At 36.4% G+C, this 23,862-nt stretch overlaps 1 protein-coding gene across 1 annotated transcript in view; it reads right to left on the bottom strand.

The window, feature by feature from the left end:
* The window catches only part of LOC109073499 (carbohydrate-responsive element-binding protein-like), a 55,032-nt gene that overhangs the window by 30,712 nt on the left and 458 nt on the right, over nt 1-23,862 (bottom strand). The window contains exons 2-4 of the mRNA XM_042736427.1: nt 22,285-22,930; nt 22,127-22,194; nt 11,513-11,806 (exon numbers count right to left, since the gene is read on the bottom strand). Of these exons, the coding sequence (XP_042592361.1) occupies nt 11,513-11,806; nt 22,127-22,194; nt 22,285-22,930 (1,008 nt within the window). The remainder of the gene's footprint in view (nt 1-11,512; nt 11,807-22,126; nt 22,195-22,284; nt 22,931-23,862) is intronic.

A 23,862-nucleotide genomic window follows, 5' to 3' on the forward strand; every position in this document is an offset into this window, starting at 1 on the left:
CAAGCAAAACATTTTTCTCTACGGGACGCTCCTTTGCCCCCCTGAGATCATATCCTGCTAAAAGGTGTCTGGGAAGCTGGTGTATTACCCAGCAGTCTGTGCTGCTTTGACAGGAAGGGTCAGTGGGTAATTGAGAGGGATGCTGAACTGAGGTCAGAGGTCATTCTTGCGTAGGCAGAAGGAGTTGACGGCCCCCTGTGTAGGACTGGACATGTCCTCTACTGAGATATGGGGGGGGATGAACTGTCCTGGCAGAGTCCAGGCCTCATTTTCTGTGAGCAAAGATCAAATTAGCGGTGAACCAGAAGGCCTGTCCCTTACCATTAAAGGGACCAGATACAAAGATTTCCCAATCAGACTTGGTGCCCTACATCCAGACCCCCACTCTACGAATGTCTGGTACTCTGACACCACGATCGATCCAGTGCCCTAAAACACACAAGCATGTACATGCTCCTCTACAAAATTAGTGTCTGCTCTGGGAATATTGTCATAATTGACTGAATAATAAAAAAAAAAAATAGCAGCTATGTTATGTCATTTAAATATTGTGTGTTCTAATCTGAAATACTGTTCATTTATATCTGTTTCTTGTTTAACGGGACAAGTCCCAAAGTCATCAAAAAAATGTATATATATAATATATATATATATATGTGTGTGGTGTGTGTGTGTGTGTGTGTAAAAAAAAAATAGCAGCTATGTTAACACCACAATTTCCCTCCCCCCAAAAAAAAAAAAAAAAAAAAATAGCAGCTATGTTAACACCACAGTGTCCTTCCCCGCAAAGACACATCCAGGCCCAATTTCTTATGTAGAAATTAATTGTATAATAAATACATATGTTTTTTTTTTTTAAATAAATAACCTTCATCATGCAACAACAACCACAAAAAAAATAATGAGACACCTCTATATAAAACACAATACAATATAAGGCATTCCAATTTTTGGTTAAAAAAGTACTATATATAAAAAATAGGTATTATAAAAAGTATTTATAATTTATTATTAATTAACTATTTTGATAAATTATAATATATATTTTATAAACGCCTAAAAAATCCTTAAATTAATGTTATTATTATAAGTATTTTTATAAAAATGATCTGTGTATAAATTAAACAATGTTAGAAATTATTTAAACAGTATATAGTTTAAATTAATTTAATAACATACTTACTATTCAAATCATTAAAAAATAGTTATAATAATAAATTATATTAATAAATGTACACTTTTAAATGGCCCTTTTTTGCTGTTCAGACTAATTAAAATGTAATGTGAACAAACAAAATGGTGAATGAGAGCACAGAATTTGGCACTTTCACTAGCGGTGTGAGCATAGCCAAATCTGTCCATATGCTAAATGGCTGTACATGTCATTGAGGTTTAGAGCCCATGCTGTGTGTGCCAGGCTAGCTGTCAGTCCACGGGTCAAGCTCAGACCAACCTGATCACACAGTTTGATTAATTGACTGATCAGCAGCCCGAGGTATTAACTGATGGCTAAAGCTCTTTTCAGCTTGTGTTATCTCTGCTGAGGCCTTATGGGGAAAACCATGGGGAAATCAAATCATCAGTCACGTTCATGAAGAGCAGTCTCTAAGGAGGGCTAAGCCATCTATTACCACCGAGAGAGAAGAGCCGAATAAAGAGGAGAGAGACACCCCTGCAGACAGAGAGGAGCAGAGGTAGACAATAGAGCGGAGATCCAGGACAAAACAAAAGAGTGTTCCTCTCTCTAATATCCAACTAGAGGACACACGAAGGGACCTAAAGGCTGAACAATTGCCTTTGAAATAAAGGTCTCCCTCAAGGGAACGAGGGAACAAATAAGAGGGGAGAGAGAAAGGGAGAGACACAAAGACCGAGAGAGAGGGTCAAGGTAAACCCGAGATACATAATTGAGAGAAAAAGAAAGAGAAGTGTGGCTGCCCTTCAGACATGCAGTTGACTTTGGGTTTCATGCTGATGGTGACCGCATGACTTCTGTGTGTATGACCCCAGTCAGGCGGTACTGTAACGAGATGGAGCGGTTTACATATTCAGGTCCGCTGGGGCATTCTGGGTAAAAGAGAACTGCCCTTGGTATCTCCCAGTCAACTTTACTTCCATGGCAGTTAAGGTGAGCCTTGTTTGACCATTTCTATCTACTATATCTGGTCTTGTTTCCTTTATCACTTGTGATGATCAGAGAAACAATCAGAGAAACAAAAATGTGTAAAAATTCAAATTAGTTGAGTTGACTTCACTCAAAACAACCTAGCAACTGCACATTTTCACACACACACAAAAAGTGGGACTGAGAATTTAGATTTTGCAAAAACAACAAACCAACTCACCCTTTGTGGCAGGACAGTAACTCCCACATGGCCACTCTCTCTGTGCTCACATTTGGGCATCTTCACAATTAAAGGCAGATAAACAGTAGGGCTGTGCTATCACTACACTCTCTGCAATTATCAGTGTGCCTTAATTCACTGTGGAAAGTGTTGTCTTCATTTGCAAAAAACAAAAATATATATTTTTTTTACTATTTTGTCAATGTAGACAACATGGAAACAAAATTAAACTGAGGCAGCTGGTAGCAGCAAGTCCACAAGGAATGCATCAAGGGTGAATAAAGCCAATGTCAATATGGGCATTAGTGGAAATCTAATTATGGCATTTGTCCATCTAGAGTAACCTCATGAACTGGTCCATTCACATCCGAGTACAGCCCTTTTCACCCAAAGACACGTTCAATCATGTTCCCTATGTAAATTTAGGAAGGGATAATGTACAGTCGGCCGGCCGTTATCGTAAAACAAACCCAGACGGCGGAACAAGGGTCTTAAATCACCCTGAAAGGGTTTATTTTGCCATAATGACCGTCTGACTGTCCATTATCCTGTTTATTAAATGTCTACTTACCAAATAAATGAATAAATAAATAGACTTGAAACATTGATTTGAGCTAAATTATTTAATTATGTGAGAAAAAGAGACTGCAGAACAGAAAATAAGAAAGAACTATTTAAATGAACAAAAATAAAGTTTTTTTTTTTATTATTATTATATATGTGGAGGATTCCAAAACTGACCAATCAGAATGAACTTTTTCAGAAATATGTACACTAAATTAACTATTACAGATACTGATGCAGTCTACATTTTTATGCTTTTTCCCCCTCCAATTTAGTGTCCTTCACCTCAGTACCAAGTCAAAATACACCTTTTTTCATTGCACTGCTCACAACGCTTCCGGCAAACTTTAATTGCAAATCTATGCTCATAATGAAGTGTGATTAGGGCGGCGGATAAGGAAAGCCCAGATCATAACAGGAATATTCCACTTATTTTAGTCTTTCTGGAGCTCTGCCACCTTTGCCAAGTAGGTGATTTTTATTTTTCTCATTTTATATAACTGGGTAAAGTCAGTTTCATAATTTAAAATGAGGTCTAAACATAGCAGTGTTTTCAAAAACCTTCTCTCTCTTGAGGCACGGCTATATGCAGAATCCCTCCTGTTGCCTTTTGGGCTATAAATTGACTTCACAAGCTGCTCTGTCACAAAGCAGCTTTCCTGACACCTGCTGCCATGCATCAATCCAACTCTGGCCGAAGCTTGTGGAAACGGGTGGCCGGCTGAGCCAATTAGCTGCCGGGGTGAGCGCCGGGCACCGATGCCAACCGCGGACCCAGCCAATTAGGGCCAGTTTCAGCACACTGGTGCTGCATGTGGGCAGCAAAGGCTACAGAACTCAGTGAACAAGGGGGAATCAGCAGGGAGCCCAAGCCGAGAAGGAGACGAGGGAAAACAGACACACACGAAACACACACACACAAAGCGGGATTGTACGTTACACACCTAATTTACTGAAACTGAAACTAGCCATCCAAACACCCATATATTCACATGCTCAACATACATGGGTAGTCTTAGATTACCAAAATACAATTGGCACAACATCATTTTGCAGTCACAAACTGCATCCATTGTTGGCACACAGACCCTAGTTTGCATGCACTGCCATTACAAAATTATTTGATATAACAGTGTTGGGGGAAACATGTTACAAGTTACATGCTGCACAATAAGACAGCTTGTTCCAAGTAAAAGAGTTGAATAAATAAATATACTATTTCATTTTTTTTACAGAAACATTTAAATGAAAACTCAAAATAAAGCAGGTAAATGGTACTATTTTAAATAATAAAATTAAATATAATTAAATCAGCTGTTTAGTTAAACAAAACAATAAAATGTATATTTTTTAAATAATTTAACTGTTTATTATTTTAATTAAATAAATAAATAAATAGCACTGTCAATGTAAAAAAACAACAACCAATGCTTCCAACCCCAAAATGTTTCACAAAATAACTTTTATTTACATAATTTCTTACATTACTCTTAAATTACATAGTCTTAATTATTGGTATTTTTTAAGAATCAGAGACTGTTTGAAGACATTTACGAGTGTAGTTTGTCCATAGCAGTGAATCTGCCCACTATTTGCATGAACAAAAGTGTATCCCAAGTTCTTTGGTTTTGCAGCATGTTTTCACATTTTAATTCATCCCCACAGTGGTTATGAGATGTTGAGATCAACTCAGGACAACTGGACTAGACTCTACACTCAGGACAACTTAACTAGACTCTTACGGCACCAAAAAGGCTGCAAACAGTCAGTGATGCTCAAGAAGGCAAAACAAGATAATGAACCAAGGTTATATAAACTTTTGAACAGGATAGTGTAAATCAAGTTCTTTTGAATATATGTAAACATCAGTTATCTATTAAACAGGCTGAAAATCGTACAGCACAACTGCATAAGAAATCATGAATACTAACACATCTCTATTCATACTGCAGGTCACACATACAAAAAACATCCTGTTTATCACACTTAAGACTAAAGACAAAGAAAACTCATTTCTCAGACCTCTTGAGCAAGGTAAAGAGGGTAAAAAGCTTTTTTTTTTCGTTCCCAAGTAGCGCCTACTAGTACGTCCAATTCAAAAACCAGCAAGTCTCCTTTAATACCTGGGAAATTAAATTGTGGGGTATTTTCAGTCGGGGCCAGTCAGCAGTATCTAAAATGTAACAGCGTTTGAAGCACACAGATTTGCTAGGAGGACGCTTGCAATGGCTGGCACTACTTGAAGACTTGCAGAAAAGAAGAGTAAAAGAGAGAGAGAGGAGAGAGAGAGCTTCGGGAGGGGGACATTTATACTCTTGAAATACAAGCTTAACTGAAGTGGCGTCTGCAGACCATCCAACCATCAAATAAAAACATCTGCGGACTCTAATAGGTAGAGCTGATTGTAGAAGCAGAAAACTCGATTTGAGATCAGAGGGGAAAAAAAAGTTCAGCCACAGTTCAACTATCAACTGATACACTGTTTCATTAAAAGTGCAGTTACATTGGGTATAGAAAAGTAAATATAATCACATTTTAAATATAATCACAATTTTTTTGTTGTATTATTGTAATCAGATAATTACAAAACACTTTCGGGCGACTGCAAAACCAACAATCCCTGCTGATTTGCAGGGTGAGGAAATGTCAGGCATTTAATGCTTTCTCAGGCGCACATTTCAGGAGCATTTGCAAGACTGTCTGTTGTTTTGTCTCAACAAATCACGTCGCCAGCCATCGAATAAGTTGCATCGGTCACTGGGTTGGAGATTGATGACTCTGCGTTTGATTGAAATGTTCGCCCCAGGGTTTGCCAGTGTCTGAATGAAATGATATGCGTTGTGATTGATTGGCTGTCCTGAAAGATCGCTAGAGGGCCAGAGTCAGTGAAACCCAAACACTAGCAGACTTGACGAGTTTATTAATGTCTAGAATCGCTGACAGCATGTATGGTCGAAGAGGTACACGAGAACTTCTCATCACAGTGCAGAAATCATGAAATGTCAATGCAATGCATCTAAAATGAGCAAGTTCAATATACTCAACAGGTCTATTGGGAAAATGACACTCTAGTTGGAATTTGTGGCAGAATGTCAGAGGAAATACAAGCGATTATAAGTGTCAAATAACATCCATTCTTGTGTCCACCAAACAAGCTGACGAACAAAAATCCAGAACCGCAAAACAAGACGGCTTACCACATAACTGTACATTGCAAGCCCTTTCAAAACTAGCAAAACTCATGGTCTTATGGGTGTAGAAAACTTTTTTTTTTGCTACTAAGCTGGTGGACTTGGAGGAAAATGATTTATGGTTTCAGGTAGAGTCAGTGCTCTGTTCAAGAAGAAGGACAGCCATCGGAACAGCAACCTCAGAGCTCTTGACTTGGGTGAGATAATTGGAGAGGCTAATTTGGGCATGCGAAGACTGTTCCCAGAGAATGCAGCTGGCTCTAGCACTCAGCACTGCTATTGTACATGACAAACAGTGTCTGAAGACTGAAAAGAATTCTGATGAAAGTGGGGTCGATATCTCCTTGAATGAGGAGAGGATAAATAAAATGCTCATAGAGCAGCACTGGTCATCTTAATAGTTCACGACCTTGGAAATATAAGCTGTGTTTCTCAGCAATTAGGCTCCAGTCATCTCAGAGAAGCAAGTCCTGGAAATGTGGTTTTCATTTGGTTTACAAAATCGATTTTAAGAACTCTGTGTTGAATATTCATAATATAACTGAAACAATTCTGTTGACGACAAAATTATGCAACTTTGTGATGATTGCATGCACAATTAAGTTTCCAATAGCATCATTACATTTGTTGCATCCCCCACTTCAGTAAATTATTTTTTATAAATTATAAATGAATTGCAATAAATTAATAATTCAACAAAGAACACATAAATTCAACAGCATCTTCACTCAAATATATTATATATATTATTATATATTATTATATATAAAAAAAAGAAAAAAAACAATATAATTTACAAACTTCATTTGCATCTTCACTCAAAAATGTTCACTGAAGTCCATCCATAGCAGTTTTTATAATAATAATAAAAAAAGTTAAAATATACGTTACTGTACAAAAGTTTGGGATCACTGAGATTTTTTTTTTTTTTTGTAATAAATAAATACTTTTATTCAGCAAGGACACATTAATTTAACCAAAAGGGACAATAAATACATTTTATAATGTTACAAAAATGTTACAAAAAAATATCTATTTCAAATAATTGCTGTTTTTTAAACCTTCTAATTGTTTCCACAACAATATTATGTAGCACAGTTATTTTAAATTAAAAACAGTTATATTGTGAAATTTTATGACACTGTACTATCAAAAACATTACAAAAATTCCTAATGACCCCAAACTTTAGAATGGTAGTCTATACGTAAATTATTTAATTATATAAAAACATAATCAAAATACTGTATTTCAATGCAAACAGCTAATAAAGACATACATACATAATAAAGACAATTTGTTTTCTTCTTCTAAATACAAGTTACTATTAAGATCCAAAAGCAAACCATCAAGATGTTTAGGGCCCATCAGAGATCTAAAGACAAAGTCGAGGAGATCCTGCTGTCCAAATGACCTGCCTTTGCTTAGCCCGCTCGAACCCAAGAGAGAACACGACTAATACTGTAAGAACCCACTGGCCCGTGTAAATGTCCCATGAGTGAGCGGGTACACCGCCTGGCTAATGCATTTATAAAGCAAACTGCAGAAACCCTGAAGTGCGGCATTGCGGCTCTTACACGCAGTAAGAGCGCATTTTGAAAGCCTGATTGATGTTTAATGATTGAACGCCTTGCAGTCAGGCAGAAATGTGCTCAGAGGAAGGAGCTAGGACAAAGGACTTAACAAATCATCTTTGAAAGGTCCATCCATTCAAGTGTGCTGAGAGCAGCAGAACCATGTACTAACCTAGCAAGGACTTTCAAACACTTATTGATGTTTTGTAGGCAATTTAAACTCATTTCAATTTCCAATTACTAACAGGTTGAACATTAATTTGTGATAAAAGAATAACTTATTGATTAACTCACTATATCTTGTGCGCGTGTCATGTTTATTAAAAATATTCTCACTTTGGCGATGAGTTAATCAATTTTTAATTCAGCAATGAGGTCATTTACATGCATAAATGATTGGCCTACACATGCTGCTAAGCAAAAATACATTTAGCCATAGCTTAAAATCAAAAATTGCTGGATGTGAAAAACAACAAGTGGGAAGGTCTCTAGAAAGTCCCATTTGTAGTTGAAAATCAGGAGATTACAATGAAAATGTGGCAGGTCAGTCTCCAGCCTTTCACAAGGAAAACAAATCATTTCAAGGAGAAAAAAGAAATAAAAAGAAAAGAGTTTTATGATAGCACTGTCAGAAGAACAGATGATTACATGAGAAAAAGCGGCATCAATCTGGCGATAACCCTTCAAATTCTATTAAAGAAACTCCGCTCAAAGAATAACTCCAAATTGAGAGGAATGAAATGTGTGATGATGTCTGTGAGTGAAAATTTTCCGTTAAGAGAAAAAGCCAAGAACCTGTCCAACTAATTTTCCTGTGTGTGTGTGTGTGTGTGTGTGTGTGTGTGTGTGTGTGTGTGTGTGTGTGTGTTTATTTCATACTGAAAGGAAAAGACACATCTCAAGGAATGTCTAGTTCTCCTCATTGATATTATTTATTTACACCTCAATGCTTGCAGAGCAGTGAAAAGTGCAAAACATGAGAGACTTATAACTCAAATAATTATAACTCAATTAAAGCGTCAAAGGATACGTTCAACATCTACTGACCTGAACTGTTAACATGGGCAACATTTTACAGTTTTACAGATCCTAAGAAGACTTGCATAGCCAGACCTCTGTCTGAACTTCCACTATTCAGCTTACTATACATTGTAAATGTACAGTATGAAAAATGGGTATTAATTTTAAGATTTGCCCAACTTTACTTTTAATGTTATTAAATAGTGTTTTTGAAGAACTCAGATGTAAAAAAGGCATGAAAATTAAAATGCATGTGCACAATGAAATATGTAATCCATATGTAATGGATAGATAGAAAGATAGATAGATAGATAGATAGATAGATAGATAGATAGATAGATAGATAGATAGATAGATAGATAGATAGATAGATAGATAGACAGACAGATAGATAGATAGATAGATATGAATTATGCTGATATTTTAACAGACGTAACTAAGAAAACTAAACAGAATTTACAGTTCTACTTCTGTATATCTAACTGAAGTGTATTAAACAAAACTGCCTACAAAAGCAACCACAATTAGCTGAAGGACACAGCAGAAAGAGCTCTGACTCTTGATAAACCCATAATATTGAGTAACACTCATAAACCAGCAATTTGTTACTGAAGCATGCTTCATTATTGGTCTGAGTCAGAACTGCTGGTGATTTTGTGTGTGTTATACTGTATTGCAATGGGTAGGGATTGAATTAGAATGGATTGCTTCTTCGGGCTGCTGGGATCCATATTTGTGTTTGTTTCCGCTATAGCTGGTCTGTTTAAAATCTAGATATGGTCTAAAATCTTTCAAAGAGCAAATGTTGAAATAAGACCACCACTAACTAATCATGAAAAAACATTCCTGCACACAAAGCACCCCAAGCCGCCCCCCTCCTCCTTACATTGTTTTGACCCACTGTTCCCAATGATGCTTTCCCATTTCTCTCTCTCACTCACACACACACACACACCTTCCTTCGAGCTGTGAATTACAGCACATCTCACCCTCATCCCAAAAATGATTCATTTTTCTATTCCAGCGATGACTGTGTGAAATGAGCTATGTAATCAATACCATACGTTTGTAAACACCTCCAGTTCTCTGGGGAACCTCTTTTTTTACTTCATGCTCAAATAATCTGTGCCCTGTCAAAACCAATGGAGGGGTCCCTCGTCTTACAATGTGATTACAAGGGCAATTTAGCCGCCTGCAAATAAAACTGCCTCACACTGAGATGTGTTTACACTGGTATTCCTTTTGGATTAGCACAGAATTGAAAGAAGATGTAAAGTTTATCAGTAAAGGTGTTGATGTATTTTTTTAAGTGCATGTGCAACACTCTGTTGTCCTTATGTAGTCATTTTTTATGTGTGTGAGTTTGTTGATGTCTTGATTGGTGTGAAGGAGATAAATAAGTAGAATGTGGCCCAAATGTGATCACCGTCAGTCATGCTCATCCAATCAGTTCTCACAATCTCTCATTAGTCCTTACAGCCAGCCAATCAGACGCTGGCACTTCACCCTGATCCACTCACAACCCTGCCCAGAAAAAAAAAACAACATTAAAAAAAGCAATTAAAAAAATAATTTAATTCTTCCATAAAAAAAATGGGCTTATGGGTTATGATTTGAAATAAGACAAAACAAGCTTTAAAATAAGCAGTTATAACATTATATTATTGTTTCCTCAATAACTGTCATTCTTTTTTATGAACCAGCATTATCATTACCATATGGAAAGCCTGGACATATAAGGGAAGTTATACTTATGGAAAAGTCATGGAAATGAATAAAATCTTTAAAAAATGTATAGGAATTTTTATAATTAATATTATGTCATGCTCCAAAACATTTTCAGGGTAGAAATTTCTGAAAAAGTGCTTTTTCTGAGTGATCAATCAATCAATAAAACAAGATCAACTTGAAAAGTCCTTTATATTATAATAGTATCAGAAATATCTTGGGATGGAACTTCTGAAATAATTGATTATTTGGAATATTTATAATCACTTTATTTTATTATAATATTATAATAGTATCAGGAATATCTTGGGAGGCCTTAAAAATCATGTCATCCATGCTGTATTGATGTGATGTAACTTTCTAAAGGCTGCTATATTTTGAATGCAGTGTTAAATAAAGCAAACATGCTCAAAAAACACATCAGTCTCAGTGCCAGGATGAGAATTAGTGCCAAGCTAAATCTACATTAAATGACTTCCTGTGAGGCAACATTATTTAAAGAGCAGAGGTCTATCCTCAAAGGAAAATGACTCCAAAGCTTTGTTCAGACAGGAGGCAAAAATGTGATTTTTTTGGCATAACTGACTCAAATTTGTTAAGTCTTTCTGGACTGAACAGCAAAAAAAAAAAAAAACTACATGAAACTGTCTTCCTGTAGCACAAACAGTATAGCATAGTGGTAGCAAGGTCATGGGCTTGATTCCAAGGAAATGCCTAAATAAATAAAAAAATCATAGCTAATATATAGCTTGAGTTCAGTGCAAGTCACTTTGGATAAAATAAATGTACATAAAATGCAGTCATTCCAAGTATTTTTTTTTTTAATCATTCATAGAGCTTTCCGTTCTTTCTTTCCACTATGACAGTTACTCTCTTATGTGTCTTGGCACTTAAGTCATCATTACAGCAACCAATGTAGATGGACCGGATACTGACATCACTGTCTGAACAAAGAGATCAGATTTCATCACATGTGGTACGGTCCTAAAGATGTGGAAATCTGATTTGTGTGCAATGTGAACAAAGCCTAAGTGCTTAGCTGTTTACAACACAGACAGAGTGATGCAGTTCTGTGTTTGGGAATTTACTCACATATATCTGAGCTTGCAGTCTTTCATCCTCGGCGGTGATTCTTTCTCTCAGTATGGCTTTCTGGATGCTCTGCTCTTTCTCTAATGCAAGGATCCTGCTCACCTCATCCTTAACCTGGGCTTGAGCTTCTGCCTGGGCCTGAACATGAGCTTGGGACTTTTCCTTTTCCAGCCTAAATGTAAAGCAGCACATAATACAGAAAACTTCAGATCTTTGGTCATCATTACCGCTATTCAAAAGGCTTCTATTTAAAATGAAACAATTTGTTTTGAACATATAAAACATATTAGGAATATTCATTTATTGTTAAAAGGATATTCCACCACAAAATAAAATGTTTGTCATTAATCACTTACACCCATGTCGTTCCAAACCCGCTAAAAGCTTTGTTCCTCTTCGGAACACAATTTAAGATATTTTGGATGAAAACCCTGTGACTGTCCCATAGACTGCCAAGTAAATAACAGTGTCAAGGTCAATAAAAAGTCCTTAATCACTGTATGCTGTGTATACTCTTCTGTATCATCCGCGCCACAAGGATGCACTGTTTCTACGTGTATTTAGCTTTGCTTTGAAAGAAAACAGCGCCTTCTTGTGGTGTGGATGATACAGAAGAGCATAGGGTGATATGGAGAGACACAGAGGAGACTGCTGACAAAGGAATTGTTGAATAAAGTCATTATTTTTGTTTTCTTCGCTTACAAAAATTATTCTCGTTGTTTCATATAACCCAGGATGCATGTCTGATGGCAGATGGAGTATTCTGATGATGACTTTCATACCTTTTATTGACCTTGACACTGTTATTTACTTGGCAGTCTATGGGACATTCACAGGCCTCCCGGTTTTCATCCAAAATATCATAAATTGTGTTCCCGAAGACAAACGGAGCTTTTACGGGTTTGGAACAACATAGGAGTAAGTGATTAATGACAAAATTTTCATTTTGGGAAGGAGTATCCCTTTAATGTTATTATTCTTGTTATTGTTATTTCATTTCAAGCAGAGAAACTATTCTTCCAGAAACAAAGATGGCTGAATGAAGGCTGAATGAAGGCTGAATTGTCAAAATGTCCAAAATTGTGTATTAATTCAAACACGGATAATTATATCCTAACTAAAACAAAAAAAGTATCATTAATCATCGGATCATTAAACTCGTAGTGTAAATGCAGCCTAATAGACCTGCCACTGTCTATTTTGTTGCTTACAATAAATTATAAAATAAAATTATACAACAATATTTACAACAAAAATAAAGAAACCGCACTAAATGCTCTTGGCTGGATCATTTTAAGAGCTTTAATAAGCCTTCTACAATCAAAAATGAACATTCACGCTGAAAAAAAGAAAAACCATACAGCTAATTTTAATTATAGGCCAGCAACTCAGTCGAACTCAGACAGCACTGAATCACTATTACTGCATTATGTCTAATAATCATGCACTGAAGACTATGTTATTGATTTAATTAAGAAAAAACGGAAGGCTACATGTCATTGTTCCACTTTAATTAGTTAATATTCATATTAATATTTAACTTTTTAAATAAGTGAGTGACTTCAATATCCCATTGGTATAATTTATTTCACTAGTTGAAACTTTTTAAGCGAAAAACAACATACGTTTTTAAAAATCTAAAATTAAGAATGTTTTTTTCTGTGCTAGGCCACACATATCAAATGGTTTGAATCACAGTTTGGGAAGAATGGTTAAAAGAAAGACCAAAAAGTACCAGCCTCAAAGAGGGAAAACCTCATATATCAAGTGAGGTTGTGAATATGTTGCCTCATTTGAAGTTGTTTAATAGGTGTGGCGTTAATAATTCTTTGATGTTTTTGAGATAATCCTGCGGAGCTATTTGGAATTTTGAGCTGGAATGTTGAGAGACTTTAGAAGCTGTCACCCGGTTCTCACAGTTGCCTAGCAACCTCAGCTGCACCATCAAGCAGGAGGTTTGATTTGTAAAGTAAACTCAAGTAAACTCACTACAAACTGTAATCTCTGTGCTGTGTTTTAAATCAAACAGCAGCCATCTAAAAAAAGCAAAAAAGCAAAGAAGCCGAAAAGGGCAATAAGGGAGGGTATAATTATAGCATTACCAAAACAAACACAAACAAGTGTGTGAGATTTACAAAGATGCGCTAAGTTCCATATAAAGTTTGAAAAATGCAATCAATCAAAAATACAGAGGGAACACGATGGGAACTCAACAACAAAAAAGAAAACATTTTATTATCATATTATAATTATTTTATTTTAGTTTTGTTTTGTTTTGTCAACAAATGCTCATTGAAGGCTGTGAAGGTGCTTAACTTTCAGAAAATGTTGATTGTCACCTCAAGAGATAAAACAAAATATTATATATTTTATTCATGCTATATGGGTTATGTTTTTTTTTTTTAAACATGGTTTAAAAAAATACATATCTTTTTTATATATATATTTATTTTTGCAGTAAATAAAATAAAAAACGTTGCAAGTAACAAGGCTGCCGGTATATTTGCAATTGGGATAGATAATTAGGGATTAGTTTGATAATGATAAACTTATATTTCTCATATTTTTTTACATTTAGCCCTTTTACCTCAATTATTTATAGGTTTGATGAATGCAGCCAATATAATAATAATAAGAAGAAATGAGTAAACAGAATGAGATTATTTACTTGCTGTTCTGCCATGTTGTTAAAAACAGTCTTGAGTCCGCAAAGAGTACTGTATTCATTGAATGTGCCAGAAGGCAACAGCAAACTCTGATTTATGGTTAATATGTGTTAGTTTAGCATTCAGAATTTTACTTGCAACCAAACAATAAAAAGTAAAGACAGAAAGAAAAATGAATATTTGGTGTTGTCCCATTGTGTTCCTGTGTTTGTGAATACATACATCATTGAACATTTTGTTCTCCTGAGAAAAGTGTGAGCGACTCCAGCCATGTCCAGTTTCAGTCTACTGAACTGGACACATATCAGCACAACACATCCATCATTACTTCCCTCTCTGGAATTGTGTGTGTTTACGCCATCTTCCAGGACTAAAAATAGGCCAAAAGCGTCAACTGAGCACAATAGTGTCGCTTGGAGGGCAAAAACATGGGCCACACAAATCCAATTATGTTCATCTCAAAAAAGAAAAAAACAAAGAATTTGCTGCAATTACAATACCTCTGTGCACCACAGAAAACTGCACTGCAAAATAACACTGGAATTTCCTTCCTAATTGATTAAAGATATAGTTTTTCCAAAAATGAACTTTTCTTTAGCAATAACCAGATCATTATTTCATGACAGGAAGAGAATAACACTGACAAAGATTTGTTCATCAGAACTAATATAAATGAGTTGTTTGGTAAGCCTTTGACTGGTAAGACTTGAAGAAACCATTTTCAAACTCTCAAATACTGAGCACCTTCCAATGAAAAGGAGCATTCACAAGAGACCATGACCTTAAAATCAAATAACGGCAAACCAAAAAGTTTCTAAATAATTCAAGCTATATTTCAGGAACCTATCTTACTCTCACCATCACTATAAATAAACTATGCTTTGATAATGTCAGCCGGACAGTACATCAACTATCCGGCTATCCTACTGAGTCCTATGGCTATTTAATGTTACATGGTATCCATGATCAAAACTCTCGAGTCCAAGCTTAGCACAGGTCTGAATATCAACAGCTGTACAGAGACTGGCCTCTGTATGTAAGGGACCAGTATAATTTACCATTCTTTAAAGCCGCACACCTCTGTACACCTGCAGGGGCTGATCTCATACTCTCTCCGCTATCCCACCATCTGTTGGTTCTCCCCTGCAATTTAATTCACCTCTTATTGCAGACGAAACGGATTCTGACATGCCTGTACAAAAGTTATAGAATGTTTCCCTCTGCGATAGCATTTAAAGCAGCCATGCATTATTAATGAGGCAAAATAATGTGCGAGAATGCAGGGTTTGAATATTTCATGAGCCTCCTGTACCCCCTCCCTGGCTGCTGGTCGTGTGGCTGTTCCTTTATGGTTCTCACTTGTGTGTGTGTAGGGGGGGGAGGGTTGTGTTCCCCTAGGAAAAGACTAAGAGACTGATGCTGTAATTGTCAAGTAATGAATAAAAGCGAAGCTGCACGCCTGTAGCTTTAATTACATAATTAGTCTCAGCCAGTAGTGGAGCGTCGGCTGCGGATTCTGATGGATTCAGTGCAGGAACTTTTCGTAAAATTACAATTTTTGTTAGCTTATTTTCAACAGATATGAAAAGCTCCTCCTCATTCTGAAGTTGGAGGAGAAAAGAGAGGAATAAAATAAAGCAAAGGGTGATTAAGTCACACAGAGACATGGATGAAATAAAAACAAACACACAAGCACTCAGCATGCCTCTGGGGAGAGAGAACATGCGCCTGTATTTCAGCTGTGAAATGATAGTGTACAAGAGCTGCAGGCTGGATTGTGACAATGAGTGAATTTAACATGTGGTTCTGTGTCCTCATGCATGCACTAATGCATATATTAAAACGAGGGTTCCGCCAAAAATTACAATTCTGTCACATCAGGTGCTCAAATTCATGCTAGGAGTCTGCTGGCCAGTCTTTAAATATAATGTGAGTGAATGATGGCTATCAAGCTCCACAATAACTAAAAAGCACTATAAAGGTGGTCTATATGCACTTTATTTCAGGTTGTCTCAAGTCATTACAATAGCTTTACATGAGGAACAGACAGAAATCACTAATAAAATGTATTTTAGTGTGTTTATGAGATCTGACGTGTTAATGAATCAATCTTTTAAGTCAGCTCTTTCCAAGAGTTGGATTGATTTGTTCACAAATCGAACTGATCAGTTTCTAAAGTTCACCCCTTAACAGATAGCAGCTCATTGGAAATGAGATGGACTACTTTTGTGACACTTTTATGTTGCTTTTGTGTCCTTTATGAAACTTCAGCCTTCGTTCACTTTCATTATATATAAAAACAGAAGCCAGAACATTCTTTAAAAGTTCAGGTTTGAAAACATGAGACCGAGTAAGTTAAGTATGCATTTAACTGCTGTATATATAATGTACATAATTACAACAGACAGATTAAATAAAATAATTACAAATATATACAAACAAATAAATAAATAAATAAAAACATCCCACTCCCCAGTTAACTAACTAAATAATTAGCTAAATTAATAAATGTCTAAATAAACAAAATACATGTCTAAAATAAAAGGTTAAATTAATCAATCAAAATAAATAAATAAATAAATAAATGGCTACATAAATACATTTCTAAATAAATACATATCCAAATTAATTAATTGATGGCTAAATATATAAATAGTAAATAAATGTCTAAATAAATAAATACATTTATGTCTAAAATAAATATATCAATAAAATAAATAAATGGCTAACGGACTAAATAAATAAATAAATAAAGCAAGAAGTAATGAGCAGAGGCTGTTGTTTGAGGTGAGGTCAGGGGTGGTGAGAATGGGTTCGTGCCCTACGATGCCCTTTCTGTCTGTCTATGTCCCTGAGGACTGTGTGTTATCCTCAGCGTGGATGAGAGCTGAGGTCTTTCTGCTGATGCAGCACTGCGCAGGTCAGCCAAGCCCAGTCTGTGCTTTTGATCTGCAGAACCGTTCTGCTCCAGTGCCTGCCGCAAATCTCTCATTAGAAAGGCCCGCAAAGGAGCTCATACACACAGGGCTCTGCAGGAGATACACACACAGACCAAATTCTGCAGTGTTTCTATACAAACGTAAACATGCACTTTTGAACAAATAGTTCATAGTCAAGTCATCTAGATTTTATCTAGATTTATTCATTTTCAAGATTAGAAAGGTGAATATAGAAAAAAGCCCTCTCAGAGAAGTTTAATCTCTACATTCATCCCCTTTAAAGCACCGCTGCTACAGCTATACACACACACACATAAATGCATGCGTCTGTTGAGTCACGACACGCACTGTTTTTCTAAGCAATTTTCTAAGCATCCTGCACCCTAAGCATTTAATTTTTTAAGACATTAAAACTTAAGGAATAGTTTAACTTTTAAAAACAACTCGAGACCCCTGCGTTCTTTTCCACTCCACTGCACTCCATCTGCAGCAGCAGTTGTTCAGGCAACCCGCCCACTAAACAATTTTGAAAACATGTAGTTTTCTGATCCTTAACCTCTTATGTTTAGCATATATTCACACTCTCAAACAAAAACAAATGGTCCCACACAACAAAATACATTTAATATCATGAAGCACATTTAACAATACACAAAAGATACTGTCTAGTGAATGTGTTCTTCCATCAGTTATATTTTAAGAAGTAAGTTTAAGTAAACGGATACTGATTTTACTGAGGTGTGTAAGCATGGGTTATAGGGTTCATCAGAAATAGCACCATCTTGTAAGACCAGCACTGTGGTGTTGCAAGATTAATGGTGGCATGATGGCATTAGACCCTACCCTATCCAAAGCTAGAATAACAAACACCAAAATAAAAACAATAGTAGCTGCCAGTAGATTAAAAGTGATGTTTTATAAGAAGCCAACAGAAGGAGCAGTCAGTATGGGTGCCATATGGTTTGATTGCATAACAATGTTCATTTTAGAAACAATTTGAGACTGTAAGGCCGAGAGAGGGAACCTGTTGGGAGAGAAACACTTTAAGTTATCACTTACACCAACCTTCTTCAAGACTAATGAGAAATCCTCCTGTTGCCGTGACAATGGCGAAGAGGAAACCAAAATTAATTGCGGATGCTGGCACGGCATTTATCAAACAGCAGGATAGTGTAATAGATACAAGCACACAGGTGCTGTCTAAACCTCAAACCCACCAGATACCATCAAATTAAAGAGGTGTGATACCGGACATCCTTTACAGGTACCACAACTAAAACAGGGTTGATCTAATTTTTATAAGTAATGGTTTCCCTTCCACAATTGAACTATTAGCCCAGGGTAACGATTTATTTTCAGTGTCACTCATACATTCACGCTCTAGGTTCCCATAATTCATTAATTTAAACTGGGCTTTAATATTTAAAAAGGACCAAGAAAGGATTTCTGTGGATTGCACTCGTATGTTAAAAAAACCATAATGTTAAATAACCGTCTGGGTACCCGTGTCAATCCTGAGTGAGAAGAGTAATGCTTAAAGATGAAAAACTCATCATCTAAAGACACACAAAACAGTACTAACACGTCCAAGTAGACATATCTCTCTCTTATTTACTCCCTCCTTCATTCTCTACAGATATTTTAAAAAGTAGCTTCTGGGCAGTTGGGAGAGAGATAACAGACAGAGACAAATTGCGTGTCTCATAAGACATTTCATTAATCTCCAGACATGAGAAGAGGAGGGGGAGGCGGGGCTAATATAAACCATTACACGTTCCTCACGATCCAACTTAAACAAGTCTCAACATCTTTCCACACATAAAGAGACTCCTGGGAATATCAAACAAGGTGATCTTTCTTGTCCTCGGCCTCCACTTCCGTCTTCACGGATCTCATGGAAGTTTTCAGGAAACAACATGCAAATTGGACTAAAAGATCATTACGGTGCATCACATGCAGCGACAGCTTCTCTCTTTTTTGCTCTGAACTTGGTGGCGATCTTCAAGGAGATACTTAATATGTAACGGCAAGAAAAGTGTGTTTATGTATGGCTGAGACAAAGAAGGATTTGTGTGCAGGTAATTAGAGTGTAATGGAAAACGGAGTGTGAATATTCATGGTACGCTGAGAACGTGTGGGAGGATCAACCTTGACCACCATCTAATCACCACGCGCAGAGACTCTGCTGTGATTTAGGGATGGACTCGATCATCCACAGCATCTCTTAATACCTCCACTCATGGGCGCACATAATCAATGTCCCTCATTAAGTTCACAGCCTTTGACCTCAGAAGATGAGCTGAGCATCTTAAGGCAAGAAGAGCTGTGACAAAGAGAAAAGGGTAAAAAGTTTCAGCAAGTTTTTCTAGTTTCAAAGGGGGTGGGATGAGAACTACTGGGTTGACTGTTTCTTAAAATTACAACATGCATCTCGAGAGTATTTATGTAATAGAATGATGTATATTGAGATAAATCACAAGAGTTTCTGTCATCATTATACCACGGAAGCTTGAGTGAGCAAGAAAAAAAAAACGTACATGTGGGAGAGAGAAACCATGAGACAGATTGAGATGTAGGGAGTTATAGATAGATGGATAGAGAAAAAAAGCCTGCGTGAGCCTCCAAGGTACAGCTCATTAAGCAGATCTGTGTCTCATTAACAGGGAGCTGTCTCGTTTTGTGCGATGCAGGCGGGCGTCTCTTCTTCCCTCTCTGTAAGTAGAGCCAGTTCATGGTGTCAGCTCCAGCCCACAGACTCTGCACATCTCTGCAGGTAACACCACTATTAAGGGCCGAGAGGGCACACACAGAAATTTTCACACGTATATATGAGCTGGCAGATTTTCAGAGCCGCTGTTTCTATACATATTAGATGTGCTTAATTATGTGGAGGTGGAAGTGAGAAAGCTCACAGCTCAGAAAAAGTCAAGACCTGGAGAAAAACGCAATGACCAACTGCATCCATGAGCATAGCTAGTGATAAAATTTGCAGTTTGACAAAAGGACACATTGTGGGCTGACGTTTTAAATGTAAAATGTGTTTAAATAACATTTCACTGCACTAGCTGCAAAACAGGAAATGCATCACTCTGCTATAATGACTGGTCCAAAATACAACAGCAACAGGCCTCATCTACACTTTCAAACTTGATGGGGACTTCTAGAGTCCTGGGCTTCCTTTATACATGTTAGTGAAGTCAACAAGACAGTAAAGTGTCCAGTTTGTAATTTTAAAATATACTGTAGATGGCAATGTTAATTTAGTATTATATTTATATAGTTTTTTAGTATTTAATATTTTTAATTAAATTTATTTTTTATTTTTTATATATTTTTATATAAATTAGTTTTTATAGTTCAGTTTGAACTTTAATCATTTTGTTATATATATTTTAGATTTCTATTCAGCTTTATTTCAGTTTTAAAAAATTTAGTATTTTAACTTAAATTTATTTCATTTCAGTTGGTTGCCAATGCAACATTTCTAGCTTTTTTCTTTTTTACTTTATGCTCTTTATCTAAGTTTTATTTTATTTTACTTATTTATTATTTTATAAAATATAACATATATTTTTATATTTTATTTCAGCTTTATTTCAATCACCAAAAAATATTTTTAATACCAAAAAAACTCTTACTACACGTCCATTATGTCTTCAAAGAATGGACTCTGAACACCACAAGGACAGGACCACAATTCAGCCGTCCTGTAACTGAGGACAATTTCAAAGAATTATGGGTTCCTAATTGGTATTTCAGGTATAATCGTTCAAAACTGCAACTAAATTTCCGATTGAAAAATCTATGAACAAAGTCTTACTTTTAATGAGAAGCAAAGCGGTTGCAAATGTGATCGGCTCAACACACTTCTGGGATGAGATGCTGTTCCAGGTACCTTGGAGGCTGAACTGGCTTAAGTGGAGCTCCTAATTACAGCATTGATTCATTAACTCTATTACAAGTTAGAATTAATCGTTTCATTAGCACTCAGGCACGAGCTATGAATCATAATATGGAAGGATCCAGGCCCACTTACTAACATCAAGAGGACTGAAATTTTAGGAAGAAAAATAAAATATTAGCCAATTTGTTAATTTTTAAAAGTCCATACAGTAGTATTTCAAACAAATCTAAAACAAAAGGCAGTCAGCAGGTGTGCAGTTCTGATTAATGTGCTTTGTTTTTGTGTAAAAAAAAAAAATCTAATAAAAAAAATCTAATATACACACACACACACACACACACACAAACACTGAATATGGATTCAAGCCAAGAAAGTCAACTTAATTTCTAAAGTGCTTTATATAATAAAGATTGTTTAACAGCAGCTTCACAATAGTTTCAAATTCAAACTCTGCTGTAAAGCAGCTGTATAAAGTCGATAGTGTCATTATACAGCTCAAGTCAGTTCAGTATTGATTCAGTTTAGTTGAATAACTGTGTAAAATTCATCAGTTATACATGCATACTTTATACAGTGTATAACTCCAAACACGCAAAAGACACAGTCAAGAGAAAAACTCCTTATCACTCAAATCCACTCTTAACAAGCAAAATACACACGAGAGTGGTGTTTTACATTTTTCACTACACTGTGTGTAGTTTGGCGTGTATGTGGCTAATTATTTTATGTTTGTGTGTACAGTTACTATGCAAAAATACAATTTTTAGAAGAGTTAAAATAGTTTTGAATAAAGTCTTTCCATGTTGTCTGTGTGTTTTGTGGTTTTGTGTGTAGAGTTTTGAGAAATGGAGCCATGAGCATTTTTAAAAAACTGTAATTATTATTTTTTTTATGATTCTTTACAACAATAATTATTATAGTACTATGTTATAGGCTAGAACACTTTAGTCAGGGAAAATTGCTGTAGCTCCGCTCCACCCACGTACTCTGATGTGTTTAAGAGAATTTGAATTCCATAGAATTACCCAGAATGACTTGATGTGTAATATTTCCCCTTCACAATGGTGTACCAACACATTCAGAGTGCTTACAAGATGCAATTTACCTGAGGAGTACCATTAACGCTCATGAATGACAGGCACTGAAGTACACCGTGCAATAGGTGTGAAACACCTTAAACCGTAATTCCTTCACATTTTCAAAAGCAGACCACATGAAAGCATGTATGTGTGTCAGCATTACAGTACAGAACAATCGACTCACCGGTAGGAGGTGGTGGTGGTGAAGAAGCCACAGGTTTTTCTACAAACAGAGGAGGGTGTGGGATAGTTTCAGCAGCAGAAGCGACAAGTTCAGCTGGAGGGGAGGGGGTGGTTATTTCTACAGGTGGAGCAGAGATGGATTCAGAAGCGGTTTTAGTGATAAGATGGGTAGAAACGGATTCTACCGGGGGAGGAGGAGGTGTGAAAAGCTCAAAAGCAAGAGGGGAGGCAACAGAATCAGCGAGGGGAGAAGTGCTGGGTTTCGAAGAGGGAGGTGAGGCAATTATTTCCAAGGGTGGAGATGCTGTTGTAAGCTCAGCTGCAGCAGCAGGTGGAGCAACGGACTCACCTGCAGGGGCTGATACAGCACCCACTGATTCAGCTGGTGCTGTCGCTACAGGAGGAGGTGGGGGGAGAATGACCGGCTCTGCTGCTGGTGGAGGAGGAAGTGCAGGAGTGGTCACTTGCTCAGGGAGTTTTACTCGCTCTGGCAAGGGAGGAGGTGGAAGGGAAGTGACAGGTGGAGGAGATACTGGCACCAGTGCTGGCAGAGGATCAACCACGGGAGGAGAAGCAAAAGGGGTTGTGGTGGGGGGCCGTGGTGGGTCTGAGGGTTCCCTCATGCGGTCGATGACCTTCTCTGACAGCTGCAGAACAAAATATAGAAAACAAAGGACAGTGCATGACTTTTTTCTACCCTAGTTTAGAAAAAAAAATAATTGATGAACTGTAAATTAGAAATGGACATTCTTCTTGACAGATACTTAAATAGAAGTATTTGGGTATTAGGGGCTTTTTATTAAGCCTTTTGTATATAGGCCTCATACACAATCATATTTTAAATAAAAAAATTAAATAAGGCCAATTACTTGCTGGATTTTTCAATTAGTGTGAAATATATTGAAGTTGTTTTTGATATTATCTAACAATACAATAATAATAATATTATGTAATGTTGTTTTATAAATATAATTTAATACAACTTTAGAACTTTAATATCTTAAACTAAATGTATTTAGTCACACAATGATTGCTCATGCAAACCCCTATGCAGATGGATAGATAGATAGATAGATAGATAGATAGATAGATAGATAGATGCAGGATTAAAAATAATAATAATAATAATAATAAATCTCATGCACACCAAGGCTGCATTTACTGGAAGTAAATAAAAAATGTAGCATATAAAGTAATGACTCTACACATAAATATTAATTCATTTTGGTGCACACATGCCATGGTAGTACACACATTTATTACAGATTATGCTTGAAATGCAACACTCCGTTTTAAACATTAACTATGTGTCCCTGTGTCCTTCTTAGTTTTGAACTAATTTATGCAACCCTGAAAATCACCTACAGTATATGAAACAAAACGTCTAAAAACCAAGCGTGAATAAGTTGCATCTTTAAAAATAAGCACTCAAAACAAAAGTAAATAAAGCAATAGTATTAACCAACATAACAACAGCTGTTTAACGACAGTGATGGGGCACGTGAACACAGTGCTGTCATGGTTGGCATTGTGATGCTTGAACTGTAACAGGTGTCTCTGCTGAAGTCATTCCGCTTAG

The sequence above is a fragment of the Cyprinus carpio genome, chromosome A4, assembly GCF_018340385.1.
Source record: "Cyprinus carpio isolate SPL01 chromosome A4, ASM1834038v1, whole genome shotgun sequence".
Taxonomy (NCBI): Eukaryota; Metazoa; Chordata; class Actinopteri; order Cypriniformes; family Cyprinidae; genus Cyprinus; species Cyprinus carpio.